Source organism: Trachinotus anak, unplaced genomic scaffold (genome assembly GCF_046630095.1).
Source record: "Trachinotus anak isolate AG129_WGS33_773 ecotype Australia unplaced genomic scaffold, CSIRO_AGI_Tana_v1 ptg000008l, whole genome shotgun sequence".
Taxonomy (NCBI): domain Eukaryota; kingdom Metazoa; phylum Chordata; class Actinopteri; order Carangiformes; family Carangidae; genus Trachinotus; species Trachinotus anak.
This window is the reverse complement of record NW_027273859.1, coordinates 5,782,154-5,802,175: the sequence shown is the minus strand read 5'-3', so window position 1 is coordinate 5,802,175 and position 20,022 is coordinate 5,782,154. Positions and strand designations below refer to the sequence as shown.

The 20,022-nt window shown below is 40.2% G+C and overlaps 1 protein-coding gene across 6 annotated transcripts; it reads left to right on the top strand.

Annotated features, from left to right (window-relative positions):
• The first annotated feature begins 1,124 nt into the window (after window positions 1–1,124).
• Window positions 1,125–15,681, top strand: cdca2 (cell division cycle associated 2). Of its 6 annotated transcripts, none has more exons than XM_071482080.1 (15): window positions 1,125–1,523; window positions 2,407–2,590; window positions 2,907–3,043; window positions 6,507–6,672; window positions 7,061–7,215; window positions 7,614–7,760; window positions 8,383–8,512; window positions 10,005–10,330; window positions 10,649–10,700; window positions 10,805–10,879; window positions 11,308–11,444; window positions 11,667–11,729; window positions 11,958–12,029; window positions 14,207–14,381; window positions 14,562–15,681. In XM_071482080.1, the coding sequence occupies exons 2-15, from the start codon at window positions 2,407–2,409 to the stop codon at window positions 15,506–15,508; spliced, it is 2,766 nt and encodes a 921-aa protein (XP_071338181.1). In that variant the 5' UTR covers window positions 1,125–1,523; the 3' UTR covers window positions 15,509–15,681. The 6 variants fall into 6 exon arrangements, with proteins under 6 accessions (XP_071338181.1, XP_071338180.1, XP_071338179.1 ...); XM_071482079.1 differs by having other exon boundaries at window positions 1,383–1,523; window positions 11,664–11,729; XM_071482078.1 differs by having other exon boundaries at window positions 1,383–1,523; window positions 11,296–11,444.
• Window positions 15,682–20,022: the final 4,341 nt, after the last annotated feature.

Below are 20,022 nucleotides of genomic sequence, written 5' to 3'. Positions count from 1 at the left end.
CATTCCTGATCAAACCATTTGTCAACATGTTTTCTTTTATCAAGCTTCTGTTTTTGTTTAATAAGGCCAGTTGTAATAGCTGTTTTATGAAATATCATATTGATATTATCAGTGGCCTTGTTTGTCATATATTAATATATCATTCATCAGATCAGGTGATTTTAAAGCCATGATGAATTTGTCTCCATTGTCTAGGGCCCATCTGTAAGAAGGATTTCATTTATACAGTTTACTTGGCTCCTTTCTGTGTCGCTCATTTGACCTGACAGTATGAAGAACACATTTATTTTTTGTGATCTGATGTATTGATAGTGGAGGGGTCCGTGTCAGTGATTGCTTAGTGTACTACACTAGATCAAAGGGCTGAGTAATATGTGGATCTCCCAAAAGAGTCCACCCTGAGCCTACCATTAACTATGTATAGGCCTGAGGCCTCACAGAGATGCATTACCTCCCTGACACTTTGATTTATTTCTGAGTCAAGGTTTTTTGATGGGTGATGGTTGGTGTGGTAAACAGGGGAGACTGAGCAAACACATCGTTTTCTTGTGGGTCAGCGACATCAGGTTCAATTTCTGTTCTTCCATTCAGATCTCAAGTTAGAGGCACATTTCCCTGGACCTGGAAATAGGTAGTTTAATAGGCTGAGGAGTGGAGACCCTAAATATTCCAGCAGCTTATGTGAAATAAACGCATTAAAAAACAATCAGAATGAACCTGTATAGTGAGACAAATATGAAAACACCTACAAACTATCTATACATTTATAATACTGAATAGTAATATATTCTATGGAGCCATGTGTCATTTTCATTATTATCCCTATACCACTATTATTACTACTGCTAACTACCTTTATTACTACTAGTAGTAGTACTACTACTACTACTACTACTACTAGCTGTTATTACTACGACTAAACAACTTGAGTATTTCTGCGGTTTTACTCCAGTGAGAAAATGTTCTGGTGCATCTATGAGCAGGTGCACAGGTTGTACAGCACTTTCTGGTGTCTGCAGCTCAGAGGTAGTAGGTGGAGACTGTTCATCTATCGATCCTGCTTTCACTGTGGGAAATCACGTGGTATCCTGTCTGGTATTTCTATTGGCCAGTTCATATTAAACGAGTTCCGGTCAGTTTTAAAATACGGAAGTTAGTTCCGTCGCTCGTTACATTTTCGCAGTCATTATCGGCGTTTTTTTTTTTTTTTAACAACGTCCGTCTTTGTTATTAATATTTTTGCTTTATAAAAAAGACTACAGAATACATAGCATGGTTTGAAGTTGTACAAGTGTTTACGAGTGTAGCAGAGTTTTTCCGCGGAGGGATCCGTATGCCGCCGCCGCTGGCTCTGTCGTGGAGCGTGATTTGAATCCCCCTCTGCTGCTACCCTCTTTATCGTTTTTATTCTGTAGGGACATGTATTGAGATATGAATGGCCTTTTTATGATATTATAGTTTGTATGTGTTTCTATATACATTTTAACAGCAGAACCCCCTATCATTTACCTTAAATTTACAAGGTAAGTGTTTTACTTGCTGTCACTCTTGCTGCTGTGAGCTAACGTCCCATATGAACAGTCAAGCGTTTAACAACAATTATCCTCGGTTGTGTTTTTCTTGGCTAGTCGACATTTGTAACGTCCCGGGCAGTCGTCTACTGTAGCTGTAAACTGTTATCGACACATTCAGTTCGTTATGCATATTCAATAAATGCATTTATACGAGCACATGCGGGAAGTTTTAGGTTCACTTTTGGGGTGTCCTTATATAAACGAGGGTGTTAAGCTAACTATATTAGCATCCAGCTAACGTTGTGGACTCTGGCATTAAGTTTTGCTCATTCAAAATGTTGGATACATGTTGTTCGCTGCTAGCTTGATTCGTACAGGAACAGTATTTTGTGGGAATACAGGTGTCTGACTAATCCTCTGTTGTCATCCATCTTTAGTAACTATTACTAGCTTCCTGAGGAAATCTGGTCAGCAGAATCAGTGACCTCTTCTTCCTAGACCGTACTATTACTGAAGAGCTTTTCCCTATTCACTTAATTTTAAACTTCCTAAGGCAAATTTGTCTCCCCCTTATAGATTTGTAGGGTTTAGTGAATTCTTACTGGTGAATTTGTATTTGATTTTGTTTTTATTGTCCAGATTACTCAACCCATGGTTTTATGGATTTTTTTTTTCACTGATCGCCCTCTTGTTGATGACATTGCTTTGGTAATTGCTCTGCAGTACTAAGACATTTCAATTGTATTTCTGTTTTGCTTGTTTTTAACTTCCTTCTGCTGCTTTGTGTAAAGTACTTTGTAACATGGGATTAGAAAAATTCTCTATAAACAAAGATCATTATTATTATTATTATTATTATTACCATTAAGATATACTCAAACTGTCTATGCAGATGGCTACCATAGATGTGAACCATGAGGGAGACCAGAAGGAGAAAATGTTGTCCTCTTCCGAAGAGGACGTTCCTGCTGTGTTAAATGGCACCTCAGCCCCCCTGAATTTCTCCGAGCTCACACCTTCTCAGTTTGGCATCTCCATCCAGAGTTTTACCCCAGCAGCATCATCAAACCGCAAAGGTGAGAGAATTGGTGCTTAACAGCATAGACTATCACAGCCATTTCACACAGAGTTGTTTGCTTTGTATTGATTCTGCTGTGCTAAGCCACTACTGGAAGAGGTCATTAGAAAAGCTGTAGAAACACTGTAGGGTTATAATGTGAGCATATTAAACCTTACTGCAGTCACAATTGTGACCAAAACAGTAACAGATACTCTTCAGCACCACTGATTCATAAAATCAGAGACCAAAAAAGTCAAGAATATGTTAATATTTACCATATATTGCAACAGTTAAGTGTTAGTGAAGTCATTTTCTTCTCCGTCTTGTTCTAGATAAGTCTCGTCTAGCACAATTAAAGGCAAGGCGGAGGTCCAGCATTGGTGTCCGGGGCTCCCCAGAGACAAACTCCCTCATCCGTTTCATGGCACAACAGAGAATGAACGCTCCACCGACCCACCAAACTCCAGAGGTGAGATGCTTCTCAGGATACAGTCGATCAATTCTTGCACTCCTGTCGCATTACTTCAGAGTGTGAGGCAGTGTTCAGGTTAGTGTGGCCTTTGGTCAGCTCTGTGTGATCATTACTGAAGCTGACTTATTCCTGATATGTGGCTGTGCAGCATGCTTTCTGTTTTTGTCTGTCAGACACACACAAGGACGGTCACTGCCACAACATTTCTGATGCATACATATTCACATGTGTGCACTCTTACACTGAACTTGCTTTCAACAAACTTCCTCTGGCCTATTCCCTCCAGCCTCACCGGGTGATTAGAGATGAGTTGAAATCGAATCAGCCCCTTGAATCCACTTCCACAATCCCCTTCATTTATGCATAGGCACACAGTGAGATATTGAGGTGTTTAAAGCCTATTTGACCTAACAATTATTAAATAAATATTTACTGTGAAACATGCACTGGCTTCTTCTCTGTCTGCAATCATATAATTTATAAAATGAGTAATCTGCTGTAAACAAAGCCCCCCATTGAAATGTTTTGGTTTGCCACATCAGCTTCAGTAAAATTATCATATCCTGACCAGAGGGGAGGATATCATGTCTGTCGGGTCTAACACACAGTTGCTTATGTAAGGTTATTGGTATTGTATCCTGGCACAGCAGTGAGCTGTGTGCAGACATGATTAGAGTCTGTGAAGCGCACTCAGGGAGTGTACATATCAGGACTAGCTTTATGCATCAACATCAGCCTAATGCTGTAAAAGAACAGAGAAAAAAAGAAATGATGGATCTCTTGCTCTGACTGTTAAATAAAGTAATATTATGTACAGGGGATTGCCATGGCACTGAAAATTGAAGTTTGGCAGCCCACAACTCACATTCTTTTTACCGAATAATATGTCGTATTAACTTTAATATTTCTACTTCAAGGATATGAGATAAAAATTCAATTGAACTGAAGATTTCTCCTTCAACACACAAGCTGCTCTAAATTTGTCAGAACTTAGAAAGTGACCAAACCTGTACAATTATAATTTCTCATGTGAATATAATATATTGATATTTTTCACATGTGAATGTGTAGAATGTGTGGCTGAATTAGCCCCTGTTCTACACAATATATTATTATAAAGACCACACACAGAGCCTTACTCAACCTCACTCATGCACAGCCACATCTAGACATACATTGAAAACTAATGTAAGGAAATCCAAAGAAAACAACTGAGTCAGCAATATCAAACAATACAAGGTAGAGCTAGACCATGGACTTTACATGGACTGACATCAGAATTACATAATCAGAAAAACACTGTTCAAGTTCTGACCGATTTAGAACAGCCTGTGTCTTCAGTTGAATGTCATTTTTAACTCATTCAATCCTTGTTGAAGTAGAAGGTTAGGATTATTATACTATACAATATATATACAATAGAATAGTCAGTATTACTCTATGAAATAAACGTGCATTGCTTTCAAGGAAGCGGAGCCCTTCCTGGCATCTCTGTAATTAAAATTCTAGTGTGAGGGAATACACAGGAACAAACAAATATATTTTCTTCCACAAAACAAGCCTTGACCAAAGGTCAAACCACGTGTAAGTGTAATAATGCTTCAAGCCTTGTTTCTTCTGCCATGTTGAATACATTGACATAGGAAGAAAATGCAAAATAACAGCCTATAGAGAAGCTATTAAAGTGATGTCCTACCAAATATTTAATTATCAAAGACTCACCCTGTAGGTTTGAGAGCTAACTATTACAAGTTATTTGTTTCCATAATAACAGCTCTGATAGCAACAAGTCTCTGTGGTATAAAAATCATGATAACAGCCTGTGACACTTTCCATATCTGCTGCCCTTCCTCATTCTTGGTGTGTTCCAAACCAAGACCCTGTTTACTTAAGTTGTTTTAAACATTGTTTAGTCTGACTAAGGATAGACAACCTCTGAGCCTGAGTCATGTTTTCTGATGCTTTTAGGTTTGTTTACCAATTTCGTCTGTCAACACAGACAACATGAATTTTGCTGAAACTAATGTGACAAAACAATAGGGTTCAGATTTTAAATACACAGCTTCTGAAAGATATGTCTTCTCACTCATTGCTGAAGATTGCATGTTTCTGACCAATAGAGGACAGGAAGCGGGCACTAAAAGGGTTGAGCCAATGGAATTAATTTGTAAAAATGTCACAAGTACACAAATCAAAACAAGGTTGTACATTTGAATGGACTTTATTTATAGAGCATCTTTCATGCGCAAAATGAAGCAAAAATACTTTACAGTTCAATTGAAAAAAAACATGTCAAACACTTGTGTTGAACCATAAATGTACAAGAAGAAGTTTTGTGCATGTGCTTTAAAAAATGGTATTAAAACAGTCAATTTTATTATAAAATAGCCTGAGGTTGTTTAGATAAATTAACACAGAAAGCTGGTACTTATAAGCTATGTGAAAAAGATGTTTTGAGTCATTTAAAACTGATTCAGTAAGTCTGATATTTAATGACATTGTGTTCATGTATTTGTTGAATAGTTAAAAATGCAGCTTCTGAGGAGCTTAGGGTTCATGGAGGGTCACAGAACGATAGTTAGTTTTTAAAGTGCTGAATGGCCTTGCCCCTCTCATATCACAGAACAAGAGAGAACTTAAAAATCAAGCCTATAATATACAGTGAGGCACTGTAGGATGTGTAGAACAGGAGTAACATGTTCTCTCATTTTAGTGTGGTTCTTCTTTGTTCTTGGGAGGCAAGTATTCAGAGCATTACAGTAAAAACAAAAGCGTGAACAAGCTTTTCAGCATCTTGCTGTCTCAGTAGAGGTCTTACCTTTGCATTGTTGCAAAAATTATAAAAATGTGTTTTGGTCACAGAGTTGAAATGGGGCTGTACAGAGATCTGAATCTAAAATGACACCAAGGTTTCTTACTTGTGGTTGTGTCTGCAAGGCTGGATGTCCCAGATTAACAAGAGCAAGATTTCTCTTATATTTTGGGCCAGTGAGGAGGATCTCAGTCTTATCTTCATTTAGCCATATGATGATGACAGAGCTGTGCCTATTTGGAGCATAGTGAGCCTATCGTGGACAGCAAAGAAGGGTATAATGTTGCGGAAGTGGTTTAAGAAGTTTGTGTGGACTTTTTGTACTTTGTTCCACTGTGAAAACCAATCCTCAAATCTGCATGAGGTGAGTCTGAGAGTGAAGGGATACATTTTCAGTCATATCTCACTTGAAGAATTATTTTACTCTTGTGTTAATGGTAATGACAGAAAATACTGAAGGTGTTAGATGGTGCACAGCTTAGCAAACCTTAATGTTCCTGCATTGTGTGTGTGTGTGTGTGTGTGTGTGTGTGTGTGTGTGTGTGATAAATGTGCTCACTAATGCCACTCCTGTAATTTCATAAGCGTATGACTTGTCAAGCTGCATCTCTGAGCAGATATGTTTGTTTTTGCTGGCTCAACTCTCAGATTGTCAGGAGTAGCCCCTTCCTTCCCCGGGTCGCTTCCACACTGAAGCAGAAGATGGCCTCCTTCCAGAGCCTGATGGATGTGGAGGAGAGTGAGGTCTGTGATCCGATGCCAAGGCAGGACAGAAACATTGGAGGATGCATCAAGACAAGAGATCATCTGTCTGGTGAGGCCGCCTCATTGCCACAGGATTAATAGTTTAATAGTTTCATCTCTCAGAGAGGATCTATGCCACTAGGATTTCTTTATGATGTCTGGAGGCACCGTTCAAAGCAGTGGATTAATGCATAGCACAGTTTAGGCCGACTCTGACAACAGTCATTTCTTTTAAGCTTGGTCAGCCTTCTAAATGAGCCAATTTTTGAGCTGTTTGTTGCTGAAATGAGACTGTATCTCCATTCCTTTGATCAAGTTTGTTTTGACCTTTTTCCTTCCTTTTATGTTTATTTGATGTGTGATATTTTATTTTTATTTAGCTGAGGTGTCTCCAAGTCCCATTTGTTTTTGTATATTTATGTAACATTTCTGTCTGAAATGTTTTTTTTTCCTCTCAGATGGGAACAGCACTGATGGAGGAAAGGAGAACCAACCCCCAATGACGACACCCACAGCCAAAAAGAGGCGGTGCCTGGGCCCCCTTGAAGGCTGCAAGGTGCAGATTAGAGAGGCCAACGCTCCGATCCTCCACTTCAATTTGAAGGAGCAAGAGGTACACTCACTCTGACCATGTACTTACTTGACTGCTGTAAATAATTTAACTAAAAGGTTTTACCTCTCTGTACTTGGCTTCCATTGAATCCTCTGATTATTTTTAACTCCTCTATGAATGGTAGATTCAGTTCTACCAGGTCTTTTCAACTACAAGCATCTAAAAGAGAAAAAAGCACTCTCAAACAAACCAAATTGAGGTTTATTTATTTATTATTGCATCTTCTTTGTGTTTGTTTTTTGAGCTTTTACGTGTATTTTGTAAAGTGTAATATCAAAGCACTAAAACAGCAATTTGGTAAATTCATTATTTTCGGTACCCATGAGAGAAGTGGTCTTGCTGTTGCGGTGCAGTGCAGCAGAATAAAAGCAGCAGCAATTATTTTATTATGTCCACAGGAGGATGACAAACAGGTAACACAGGTTTTGACACAAGGACCGCTGCCACCTAGTGAGACTGTGGAAGAGGCCCAAGCTGTGCTTATTTCCCCAGCCCTACATGATGACTTTGAACTTCAGGCCTCTTCCCCCACTAAGAACCAACAGGTTTGGGCTTAATCCAGACACACACGCACACACAAATTAGTACGCACAAAAATTGGGAGTGTGTCCTCACAGCTAAAACCAGGAAAGAGCTGTAGTGTATTTGACACCACAACCAGATTCAGTAAGATTCCAGGCAGAAAACTGCCGAAGTGAGCTGACATGATGTGACATTTGTAACATTAACAGTTTTCTGGATTGAAACGTGTGCCACCAAGCAGTAATGAGATGCGTCTCAACTGCGATCATACAATAAGCGATCATCAGGAGGTGAGGCAGGTGTCTGTCATCGTTTCTTCCCTTAACCAAGAGCTGTTTTGCCTGAAAGTACTCAACATGTGTGGTCATGGAAGCAGAAGAGAACACCATTTTCTAAATGTGTTAGTAGATTTAGTGAAGTTCTCTAGTGATTCAGTTAAGTTTTTTTTCCCTCTGCTACATACATACACACACATACATACACACACACACACACACACACACACACACACACACACACATATATATATATATATATATATATATATTGTGATACATATATATCACAAAACAACCTGTTTTGTGAAGCTCCTCAAACTACAGTCCACCAACAGAATGAGGGATGTCATTGATTCTCTCTTTATAGGATGGTGTCTTTGAACTCCAAAGCCCCAGCCAGCCACCACCTGATGATCCTGCAGTAGCTTCACTAGCTCACCCTGCCTCCCCCATCTGCATCCCCTCTGTTCTTTCTCTGCTGGAGATGAAACCCGCAGGTAAACACACACTGTCATCTGTGGTCAGTCTAAAGTAACTGGACTTTTATCTGGTATTTGAGGCTAGACTGGATGCTGTGTATCCAGGCTCTGCAGCAGGACTTACTAAGGACCTACCCATTACCTTAGAGACACCAAAACGTTGAGCGAAAGTTTACAGCTGCGAAGGTTGTTGCAGCCATTCTCAAAAATGAATTCTCATTTTTCATATGCACACACCCCATGAAGCTTGATATGTAATTTGAAGTCATATAAGGCGCACTGTCGTTTTTTGAGAAAATTAAAGGCTTTTAAGTGTGCCTTATAGTCCGGAAAATACGGTAAGTACATGTATGTTTTCACAAGATTTGAGGAATTTCAAAAGTCAGACTTCAAGTTCTCTGCATTTGGGCCAAATCGTCTATTTACACAGTGCTCTAGGAAAGTTTGATATAAAACACGTGGTTGTTATGTTATATGCTGTAGGGGTGGGAAATATGACCTCAAATAAATATTGAATAATTAAATTTTTTTTAATGTTTTTGCCCATCCAGAATAATATGCAACTGTGGCGTTTTCAAACTAAAATGTGTCCAGCAGCGTTTCCAAAAGTCTCTGTTTTAGGGGCTTGAAAACTCCAGAGTAGTGAACAACAGTCACTAACGAAATCTGTGCTAACTGGAAAAAGCCCGGTTTGCAATACAACCGTAGTTTCTGAACACGGCCATGATTAAAAAGAGCACAAAAACGACACTTGATGTCTTTTACAATTCTGTTTCCGGCCGTTGGAAATTAATTGAAACACTGCTACGTTAAGCTTGACAGTTAGCCAACTACAAAGCAGGCTAGTTCAGCAGCATAAGTTACCTTGGTTACTGAGCAGGGAATCCCATCAGCCACAGTACTGGAACTGACCTCTCGTAAATGTAGCAGTACAGTGATACAGTGATGTGTATTAAATCTAAAATGTTTTAGTGTGGATGTTGCCTGAGGTTCAGTGTTTGCACTCGTGTCATCCACATCATCAGCTTCTCTTTGAGTCATCACAGGCTAACATTACTTGGACAGAGGCACATGACTGAACACGAGCTAGCTTTTTTTTTTTTTTTTTTTAAGGGGTCAGCTCTGTTTTGATACTTTTTCAGTGAATTACCTGCACTAATACACTGGTACCTTAATAAAAGTGAATTAAAAAAAAATATGTAAAAGTCAATAAAATACTGTTAGACTGTTATAACTTGAGTTCTAAAATTCTGGTATGTAATTTGAAATATCTTCCAGTAAATCAATTATTGTTTTCTCTCTCTTCTACTATTTTCTTGTCTAATTGGCATGAAAATACCTGAACTTTCTTGATTTAACCCGCAGACACACTTTTACCAAGTATTAATAAAACACCAAGAACCAAGTCTACGATATGAAGAGCTTATAATGTAGAGGCCTTTGTGTACTTTGTGCCCATGTATATGTGCATAAGTGGTTCAGTTCATTGAAGATTTTCCTTTCTGTGCAGGAGAGGATGACTCTGGGATGTCCGCAGTTAAGAAGAAAAAGAGGGTGCGGTTTGGAGGTCCGCTCTCTCCTGAGTTCTTTGATAAGAACCTGCCCCCCAGCACCCCATTACAGAAGGGGGGCACACCGGCCCGAGCTCCCACACCAGGTCAGAGCTTACAGTTGCGCTCAGTGCTCAAGACACCACAGAGGAGCGAATCCCAGACACCAAAAGCACAGCCAGACCTCAGCAGCCCGACTACATTTGGTGCCTCCCCTACACTTGCAATGCCTCGCCACTGCAGAATGCAGCCTGTGGGAGACGACAGTGAGGTGATGGTTGGAAAGGTAGAGAAGAAGCCAACATTTTTTTGATTGAACAAAAAATACATAATAGTTAGTATTGAAGTTACACTGAGCTAACGTGGACAGTCAGGCAGCACAAATTGTCCCGACACATAGTTCTGTTTTATTTTTAGTTGTTTTTCCAAGGCTCAGGCTTTTTTCTTTGTATACTTATAATTGAATATACACTATCTATAAGTTGTGTTGTTGATGATTATACATCACTGAGAAGAACCAAAGAATGAACCACTATCTTGTCTAGCTTGTACATGTTAAATTCATTACAGAGCAACATTGTTTTTCTTTATTTTCTGGTCCCAGATTGTTTTCCCCTCAATGGAGGAGATTGATTCTGCAATGACAAGTGATGCAGGTTGGTTATTACAGTTTCACCCAGCAAGTTACAGTTTATTGTTTCCAGTAAAATGTAATTAAACTCTGTATGATAACACCTCTTTGCACATGTTAAAATTTCAGAATATGCGTGGGACTCCCAGCCATTGAATTTAAACACTGCTTTCCATGAGGAGTCTCTTTCTCAGACAGCAACAGGTGAACTCCCATCATAATGTTTTTTCCTTTTATTGTCGCTTAACTTTGTCTTCATTCCCCTCTTCTCTGTCTTGTCCTGTCTCCTGACAAATCCAGGAGTGTTGAGCAATAAGACTTATCAGAAATGATGTTCAGTTTTGTAGCATGCAGCTCAGGTTTTCGTTTAGAGGTCAGCCTAAGAAAAAAAGCCAACAGCCAGTCTGCAAGTGTAGAAACTGGTATCATGGAGGTCAAAATGATAAACATGTTAAACCACAATTTGCAAGTATCAAATAGAGTACAGTGCTTTTCTCATTTTGAATTCAGTTATGTTTAGTTTTCTGTTGGGTACCGCTTATGCTAAACCACAGAATCAATAATATTATAACCTACAGTTGAAGTCACAAACAGTTGACATTTCAGCTGTAATACTGTAGATTTGTCCTCAGAGTCTGAGACTAAACCCAGCACCACCACCAAGATGGACGTCCTGGATGAGCCTGTCTCATTGCCAGAGAAGGTGAAGCAACCTGAAGTAGGTGCTGAAGTTCCAGCTCCAGTCAGATCCAGCAACCGAAGGAAAAAGGTCTGCCACCATCTTTTTTTTTTTTTTTTTATCTACTTTCATGCTTAGGTCATTCTGGTCATATAAGATATATTTTTAGCAACACACAGCTTCACATTTATGCTGTTACCATCTGTTAATATTTCCAATTAATAATTATCAGTAATTATTTATATTTGCTATAGAACCACATACTGTGAAATATTTTATGCGCCAAAAACTTCAAAATTTCTGTCTTAGCAGCCAGAACCAGAGCGTGAATCTACCAGTGAGGCTCCCGCTTGCTCCAGCAGTCGGAAGAGAAAGGTTTGTTCTTACCTCAAATTCCTCTCAGCTTGATCTAACTTGCAGTGATCTCCATTTACCAGACAAGATTGTCTTTCTTAATAATTCAGGGGTCATAACATGTTCCCATCTAATCTACTGTTTAATTCTGGACTTAATAAAATCAGAGGATATCCACTTTATGCGTGAGAGTGTGGCACAGACATTCTTTGTATAACACATCCTCATGCCAACTCTTTGCTCCCCCAGCAACCAGAGGAGAGTGAACCTGCTAAGAGGTCGACACGCTCTGCTGCCAAGTCGGCCTCCGGGAAGATGAAGGTGAGTTGGTGGGGTCTGCTCGTTTGATTTCTCTTTACATAGTTTCACCGAGGGATCTGCAGACCTGTCTGTCTGGGAGGTAGTTGGCTGCACAATGTGACAACAACTTACTTCAGCTGATTTCAGGGCAGGATCTGTGTGTGTGCGTTAGGGCTTTGCAGATAAACAATGATCTCTGTGATCGACAATCATCAGAGCGATCGCTGATTGCTTCTGCCTTTGCTGATATCAAGATGACATCTGGCTTGTTTTCCCAATAATGTATGGACTTATTATTGTCATTACTTGTAATATTAAGTTATTTTCCCTGCCATAATTTCATATATATAACCAATGCTTACAACACCAACGTGCGAACACACAACACTGTGACCAGCTGATTGTCACTGCAGCGCTGCTTGTTGTTTGCAGGTGCCACGCTGTGATTAAACAGAGCAGAGGAGATGGATGAACTTGTCACTTAGTTCAGTTTATTCACATGCTGCTTTTTAAGGTTGTAAATAGAAGTTTGAAGAGTGAGAGATAAACAGCTGTTTCTACACAACCCCCCTTGCTGATTGTGAGTGATTGTGAATGTTCTGATGCTTTATATGTGATGTCAATTTGGTACACTCGCTCTTTCTCACTCACTCTCTCTCATAGGGAAATGTATGATCATCCCCACACAGCCAATCATATCGCCTATTGGCAATTTGACGGGGTAACAATAGGACAATCACACTCTAGAACTCTAGTGTGCATTTATAGATTCCTACACCACCATCACAGATTTATCATTCTTACCATATGATCATAATGGGAATTGAATTATGAAATATTAAAGTAAATCATAAAGTTCAGCCTGCGCTGCTGTCAGACAATAGAACAAGGCAGAAAAGTTAAGTGTCTTTTTTACTGTTTTATTGTGACCCTTGTAGTCATGTTGAAGGATAAGGTAGTTTTGTATTCAGTATTTTTGTCAACTAATTCAGTGTCTCTCAGGGCTGAGCCATTCATTCTTACAGAAGATGTTAGCTTTCAAAAAAAGCCACAAACATAAACTTTATTGTATTGTAGTTTCTCCAAACATTAACTCTGACAGAAGGAAATGTTTTTTCGGTGGTTGGTTTGGGGAACTAGTGAGTATTTAGAGCTCCACAATGGAGCATGTAGGATCAACTCAGACTACAGTACCTATGTTCATTATAATGAACATGAGTGCTGTAGTTTCATCATAATGAAGGAACATGTGGCCCACTATAATTGTGTGGCTCACTGATGTGTTTAATAGACTTTCAACAACAACAGACTAATAAGATGAATCAGATTTTGGATACGCACACAACATTTGGTTCACTGCTGGTTTTAGTGTTTTTATGGGATTTGTTGACAATAAAAAAACGTAGAGTATCACCAGACTTAGGTTTAATCCCATTCAGACAAAATAAATATGTTGTACTTGTAGCTGACAGTACATTCCCCAGTGCATCGAACCAGCTATTTGAAGGCAGTCTGCAGCCTGGGTAGCTGTAGCTATCTTGACTGTGTCTCACATTACAACAGTCAATTTACTGAGCTTGTAGTGTCTGGTTCTTCGAACGGCTTTGTAGTTTTTTTTTCTTCGTACATACAGGCTCTCCAGCAAGGCTGTGAATCAGTCAGTAAATGGATTCATATCCATCAGATTAACCAAACAACTCAGGTTTGGTTGCAGAGATGATGAATATTATTAAAGCAAAGGTGTCATTCAGATGAGACTAATTATTAGAGGACAAACCAAAAAGGAGAATATTCCCAGTAGCCTGTGCAAAATTAAAGTCAGCCTAGTTCCCAATTCCCTAAAATAAAATATTGGAGTGATTATTTGTAATAATTGTTTTCATTTGTATGTTGTGTTTTGATTTTAGTGCACAGTATTAATTAACATTAATTAAGTTAATGTGATATATTTTTTATTCATCGCCTTCACAATGACCCACCAAAACTCTCACTAAAAAATAACATCATGTTCACTCACTTGTTGAGGACGATAAGAATCGATTCAGTATAATAACATTCACTGATAACCAGTCTATTGTTGATTAGATGTAGAATAAATACTAGTCACTCCACAACATATAAGTGGATACTCGCCAGCTAATAAAACATTTTCAGTAGAAAGAGTAGAGACCTGCTCATGATGCAGATTGTTTCCACAGATGAGCTCCACAACAACACGCCGGTGGAACAGGGACGTGGACCGGTCCCTGTATGGCTCTCGGGAATACGCCTCCAAGAACCCCAACCTGAGTCCCATCACCGAGCGGCTGTCCTTCACCAGTCAGTCTCCAGCAGCACAGCAGACTCCCTCCACAAGCTGCACAGGACATGAAGGCAATAATTAACTTTGTCTTCGAGCGTTAGAAGCAATAGATAGTTATGGATTTAGTTTCTTTACTGTTGGGTAGAAAAAACGTTGTAATCCCTGTATTTCTTCTCCTATATACAGTTTTCCATAACTTAGAACACTTCAAAATCTATGGTCGTCAATATGTCTCTCCTTTCTCCCGACAGCTCCAAATCCAGACACCCACCTGAACCCTGAGATGGTTAACAATACTGGAGCAACAGGTGACCTCACTGTGACACACGCCTTGGAACATCCTGTAGAAGATTCAGTCACACCTCTCAGCTCCAGTACAACAAGCACCACAGGGAACGGCAGGAGGCTGTTAGGGCAGAGGGTCAGAGGGAGAAGGCTGAAAAGGAAGGTCAGTGTTCCTGACCTGCTCAGTGAGGAGCCCCAGGACCAGACTGACAGGAAGATCAACGAGCACTGTGAAGACCAAACCACTACAAACCTTGAGGCATCAAATGAAGCCCCACTGAACCACACTGTACCAGAACAGGGAGGAGTTGACATTGGACTTAGTGCCCAGATTTCTGCCAACACGCCCAGCACAGACTCAGACAGGAAATCAGAATGTCATGCTGGTCTAAATGCCTGTCCACCTTCAGGTGAAGAACTCAACTACACTTTGAATCTGCCTGTAGAGCTAGCACAAAGAAAAGCCAAGCAGGGCAGGAGGAGCTCTGCAAACAGCCCAGCCCTCCAGGAGCAGTGGCACCAGGTGGAGGAGCACCAAAAGAACCATGACGTGGAGGACAAAGGACAGGGAGACCAAGCAGCAAGCCATCATGAAAACAACAGCAGGTTGAGCTCTGACAGCCGGGGACAGGAGGGAGTAGCTAATTTGGACCTGGCCCCCTGGCAAGCTGACTTTAATTTTGAAGATGTGTTCAAACCTGTCACCACTAGAGGGCAGCGCTCTGTACGCCGCAGCCTGAGGAACCAGAGCAACACAGTCAACGGCAACAACAGTGCAGGTCTTGCCTGGCTGCCTCAGACCTCCCCTGACAACAGTAAAGAGGCCCGCAGGAGGACCCGGGGCCGGCGGCTCAGTGCTGCTCTACCCATCCAACCTTCAGTCTCTGAGGAGACACAAGACAATGCTTCATGAGATTTCAAATTGATCACATGGGACACTGTGTGTTTATTTGAGTGAACTGAGATTAAAGGGAGATAAGTGATGCGTTCATCACACTGTCATACTTGCCTAACCACCCTGTTTTCTTACAATTAAATGATTTTCCAAAGAAGGGGCTGACTGTTTAACATAATCTAAAACCTTAATTCTTTTGTTCTGCCTGAATTATTAGAGCTGACCTGTCATTTGTTGCCAGATTTCCCACCGGTAACCAAGCTAGTCAATACACACTGAGAGCCCAGTCATGTCCGTTGACCACCTCCTAATCAATATCCATCCACTCAGCTGGTAATCGCAGTGCATCTTCAGCCTCCCTCTCCAAAGTCACTGGATCGAGCATCTCTGAATCAATAAATACTCTTTGTGGATAGATGGAGATGGCTGGAGGAGGGGAGAGAGAGTGTGCCTCACACACAGAAATCACATTAATAGGCTCAAATAATTCTGTTTATTTGTGGCTGCTGGAGGTTTTTTTTTTTTTTTTTTTTTTTCTTTTCTTCTTTTATCTTTTTTTCTTTCAATGATCCAGACTGTTGACGTACAGGGAGATGTTAGATGACAGCCCTGTCTCATTGTAGTATCTGTGCTTTCAATGAATGGTTTAAATACTCTGTTGATAATTAATAATGATAGCCAGTCAAATTGCAATTGTCTTGTACATTGCATCAAATTAAATATGAGTTGATGTTCTGAATGAGTTTCCTGAAATGTCAAAAGTGTACCTTGTTAGACTGATAAAATACTTTGGTTAAGCTGTATTCATTTAAACAGATGATTAAGACTCATTTGATAGGAATTCATCCAGATAATAAAACAGCCGCCGTCTCCACAAATGTGATGTTCCAGCTGTGTGGTCACTTCAGTTCCAGTTACAGCAGCTTTCCTTTCACATTAGCCAGAACCTGTAGCCATAACCGAGTGAATCGCTGCAGGAATTACTATTCCTATCTACATTTTGAGCACAGCCAATTGTCTGGAAGTAAATTGACCTCTAACCTCAGATTCCACCAGTTACAGATTCAAATCAGCTCCTCTTTACTGGCTCCATCCATCTGTCAGGGAGGAACGAAGAGAGCAGTAACAAATTGAGTTTCAGATTCAGTTCACATAGGAAAATTGGCTTCCAGAATGATGCATGGCTATAATCTATCCATCACTGGGTAATTGACTCCCTCCTTTTACATCAAGTCAGAGTTAACTTGGCTGAAGGACACCAGAGGTTTGTGACTCCTAGTGTGTGCGCCAAGGTCTCGTCTTTATTCCCATGGAAGATGGATGGAGGGAATCACAGCAGTGCAGTGCTGTGCTGACGCAGTGGGGCCACGCTGCCATCTGGTGGCGGCTGTCGGGAGTTGCACATAACCACTTATTCATCCGTCAACCTTGATTATGAGAAGATGATAGAAGTCACAAGAACTCACGTTATCATACGAAGAGGGAATAATTTAGTAGATGCACATTCATTTGTGTGAGAAGGGTTTCTTGTGTACTCCTGCTGAGCTCTTAAGGCTTGTGTGTTTTTCTTCCACTGCATCATGTTAATCTTCTCATGTTTATGACTGCTCTTCCCCTGTCTTGATTTTAAAACTTAATTGGGAACATCTTAAGTGTGCAGCCAAACTGCTGCACCTTTATGCAAGTGGGTGTGGGGTGTGTTTTCAGAGTGTCAGTGGGCGGGAGAGTGAGTGAGTGAGTGTGTGTGTGTGTACTTGTACTTGCTACATAGTAAGGGCCAAAAAATGTATTTTACTAACAGAGTGAGGACATTTTGGCCAGTCCTCACTTTTTGAGACACCCTAAAATCACATTTTGAGGGTCAAGATTTGGTTTTAGAGTTATGATTAGAATTAGGTTTAGGTTTAGGTTAAGGTTAGGGTCAGGGTTAGGGTTAGGGAATCAGTTGTGATGGTTAAGGTTAGGGTAAGGGGCTAGGGAATGCATTATGTCAACGAGTGTCCTCACAAAGATAGAAATACAAGTGTGTGTGTGTGTGTGTGTGTGTATGTATGAGGGGTGTGAAGCCGAGTCCCCTGTCCCTGGCAGACGGGCATAGTGAAGACGGCTTAACACAAGAACAATGGGGTCCTTTGACCAAAACGACGCCCCCAAGACATGTGGCCTCCTGTCACCGTGGCAACCCCCCATGGGATAGGGAGCGGGCTGACAGCTGGAGAGGAGGACTTACAAAAATGGAGTCCATTTCTTTCCACTGAAACTCTGCGGCTCTATATTTTTTCCCTCTTCTCCCTGTCCTCCTCTACTCCAGGCCCTTATGACTGTGGGTTACATCCCATTTTACAGCTTCATATGATTGACTTTATGGACTTGACTCACAACCTACAATTCCTGCAGACAAAAAACGGTCAAAGAGACAACAACAAATCAGGCCTTTATGGGCTGTGGTTGCTGTCAGTAATAAGAGAGCATTGATCTCATTGACAAATACGGGGCTGAGCTGCAAGATTTCACACTCACTGTACACTTGATTTTACGCCTCATTTTAAAACGGATGAGCACTTTCTGTACACACACAAAGAGGCATAATAAGTTATTTGTACTTCCAGATTTAGAGACTTTCGTCTTTCAATTAGTTAATTAGTAGCTGAATGGTATTAAGTTGTCCCGCTGCCTCAGTCCTTTCTGTGCTCTGTGCTGTGAGCCCTCTATTATTGATGCTGAGAGGCGCACTCTGTAAGCCCTGCACAGCTCTCCTATGGAGCTGAAGACAGCAGGAGGAGGGCAACAAAACAAAGGCAGGACAACAACAAGAGACCCTCTAGCTACTCTCAGTTTGGTTTGCTGTTCCACTTTGTCTCTATGCACCAGCTATAGCTTTTCTGTGGGTGTCTTACCACTAGAGCTGCAGCTGACAATGATTTTCTTCATAGATTCATCTGCTGATTATTTTGTCAATTTATTGATGCAATCCAAGGTGATGTCTTCAGATGTTTGTTTGTTTGGGGTTTTTTTTGGCCCAACCAAGTGTTCAAAATCAGTTGCTGAATAATTTTCTGTTATTCAAGTAACTGATTAATGGATGAGTTTTCACAACTCTAATTATCACAGTGTAATGGTTGTTTTATTGTTTATACCACAATGAAGCACATGAAGTAAATTTAAATTATCAAGATTGCCAGAGTAGGTGAGTTTTCAGTCAGTAAACATCTTCATGTAGAGTTATTCAACCTCAACACAGTGTTGATGATATATACTTAACTGCATATGTTAAATAAATCAAAAAAATGTAAAGCCTTTTGTGGCTCCAGAGGGAGCTGTGTGAGGTCTGATAAACTGCCTCAGCATTAGTTTGAGCTGTAGACTATGTTTGTAAAAAGAATCTGGGAGTGTGGAGGGACCAAATGACAGTTGAGTAGCATTGTGGGTAACACTGGCAACAGGTTTGGACAAAGAAGAAGAATGTGTTGAATTCAAACGTGGAGGGCTTTGGTTCTGCTGCATCTGTTTTGATCCTTTTCCCCTCTGTTAAGTCACAGGTGAATGAAATGCTCTGATAAAAATCAAATTGCTCAGGTTAAAGGAAGAACCAACAACACATGTTTTTGTAAAGTGCTGTTCCACTTTGAACTGCCAGAACAGTTTCAGAGCTTCTCGGTATAGATTGTGCAAAACATCTGGAAATCTACTGAAGGGATCAACACTATTTTCTCCCAAAAGACATTCCTTTTCTCAGAAGAATTGTTTAATTGAGCTATAAATAAGGAGAATAAGAGAACCCTTACTGTGAAGCCACTTTGTGTTTTTACCAAGTGCTGTCACTGTCTCCATGTTTCTTCTCTATCTGTAAACACACACAGAGGCCAGAGGAGGAAATGGAGGCAACAAGCAACATCCTGTTTGTGTCAGGAAGCAACAGGATTTATGGTAAATTGGATTTTTTTTTTACATTAAGACTAACAGCACTGTTGGCATTCCGGCTGACAACATTGCAAATATGAGGAGGATACTAATTATCTTGACCACAGTCTTAATTGTTTATGAAAATTAGGTGTGTACTGTATCAGTGCAATATGACTAATTGGACATTGATATATTACATCTTTAAAAGGGTTGCATTGAACAGTTTGAAAAGAGCAATTTCAACAAACCCATTCATTAATTGGCACATTATAGAAAACAAGGATACATTTAAAAGTTAAGTGTAATCACATCATGTATTTAACGAAACAATCTGAGATGTGTCTGAAAAACTTAAGGACAAAGGCCAAACTACTGTCAGTGGAACAGAGGACACAGACATCTGTCCAGTAACATACCCGTACAAATCTCCACAATGCCTGGGCATGTCTGAACTGGACCTAGCCAATGTGGAAAACTTGGTTTTCAGATGAGGAAAAGCTTGAATGTTAACTCCTCCATCATATTCACTCATCCTGAAACAAATAACTAGAGATTAATGTCTCAGTTTGATTAACATCTCAGTGTTGTAGAACAGCAGATGTTTCACTCAAGAAATCAACTTCTTTCAG

What these genes read in the sequence shown, in the direction of transcription:
- cdca2 (XM_071482077.1), top strand. Translation starts at nt 2,407, where the DNA reads ATGGCTACCATAGATGTGAACCATGAGGGAGACCAGAAGGAGAAAATG. An exon ending in AGCATCATCAAACCGCAAAG is followed by an intron (nt 2,591 to 2,906) that starts GTGAGAGAATTG and finishes GTCTTGTTCTAG; the next exon opens with ATAAGTCTCGTCTAGCACAA. An exon ending in CGGCCTCCGGGAAGATGAAG is followed by an intron (nt 12,030 to 14,206) that starts GTGAGTTGGTGG and finishes TTGTTTCCACAG; the next exon opens with ATGAGCTCCACAACAACACG.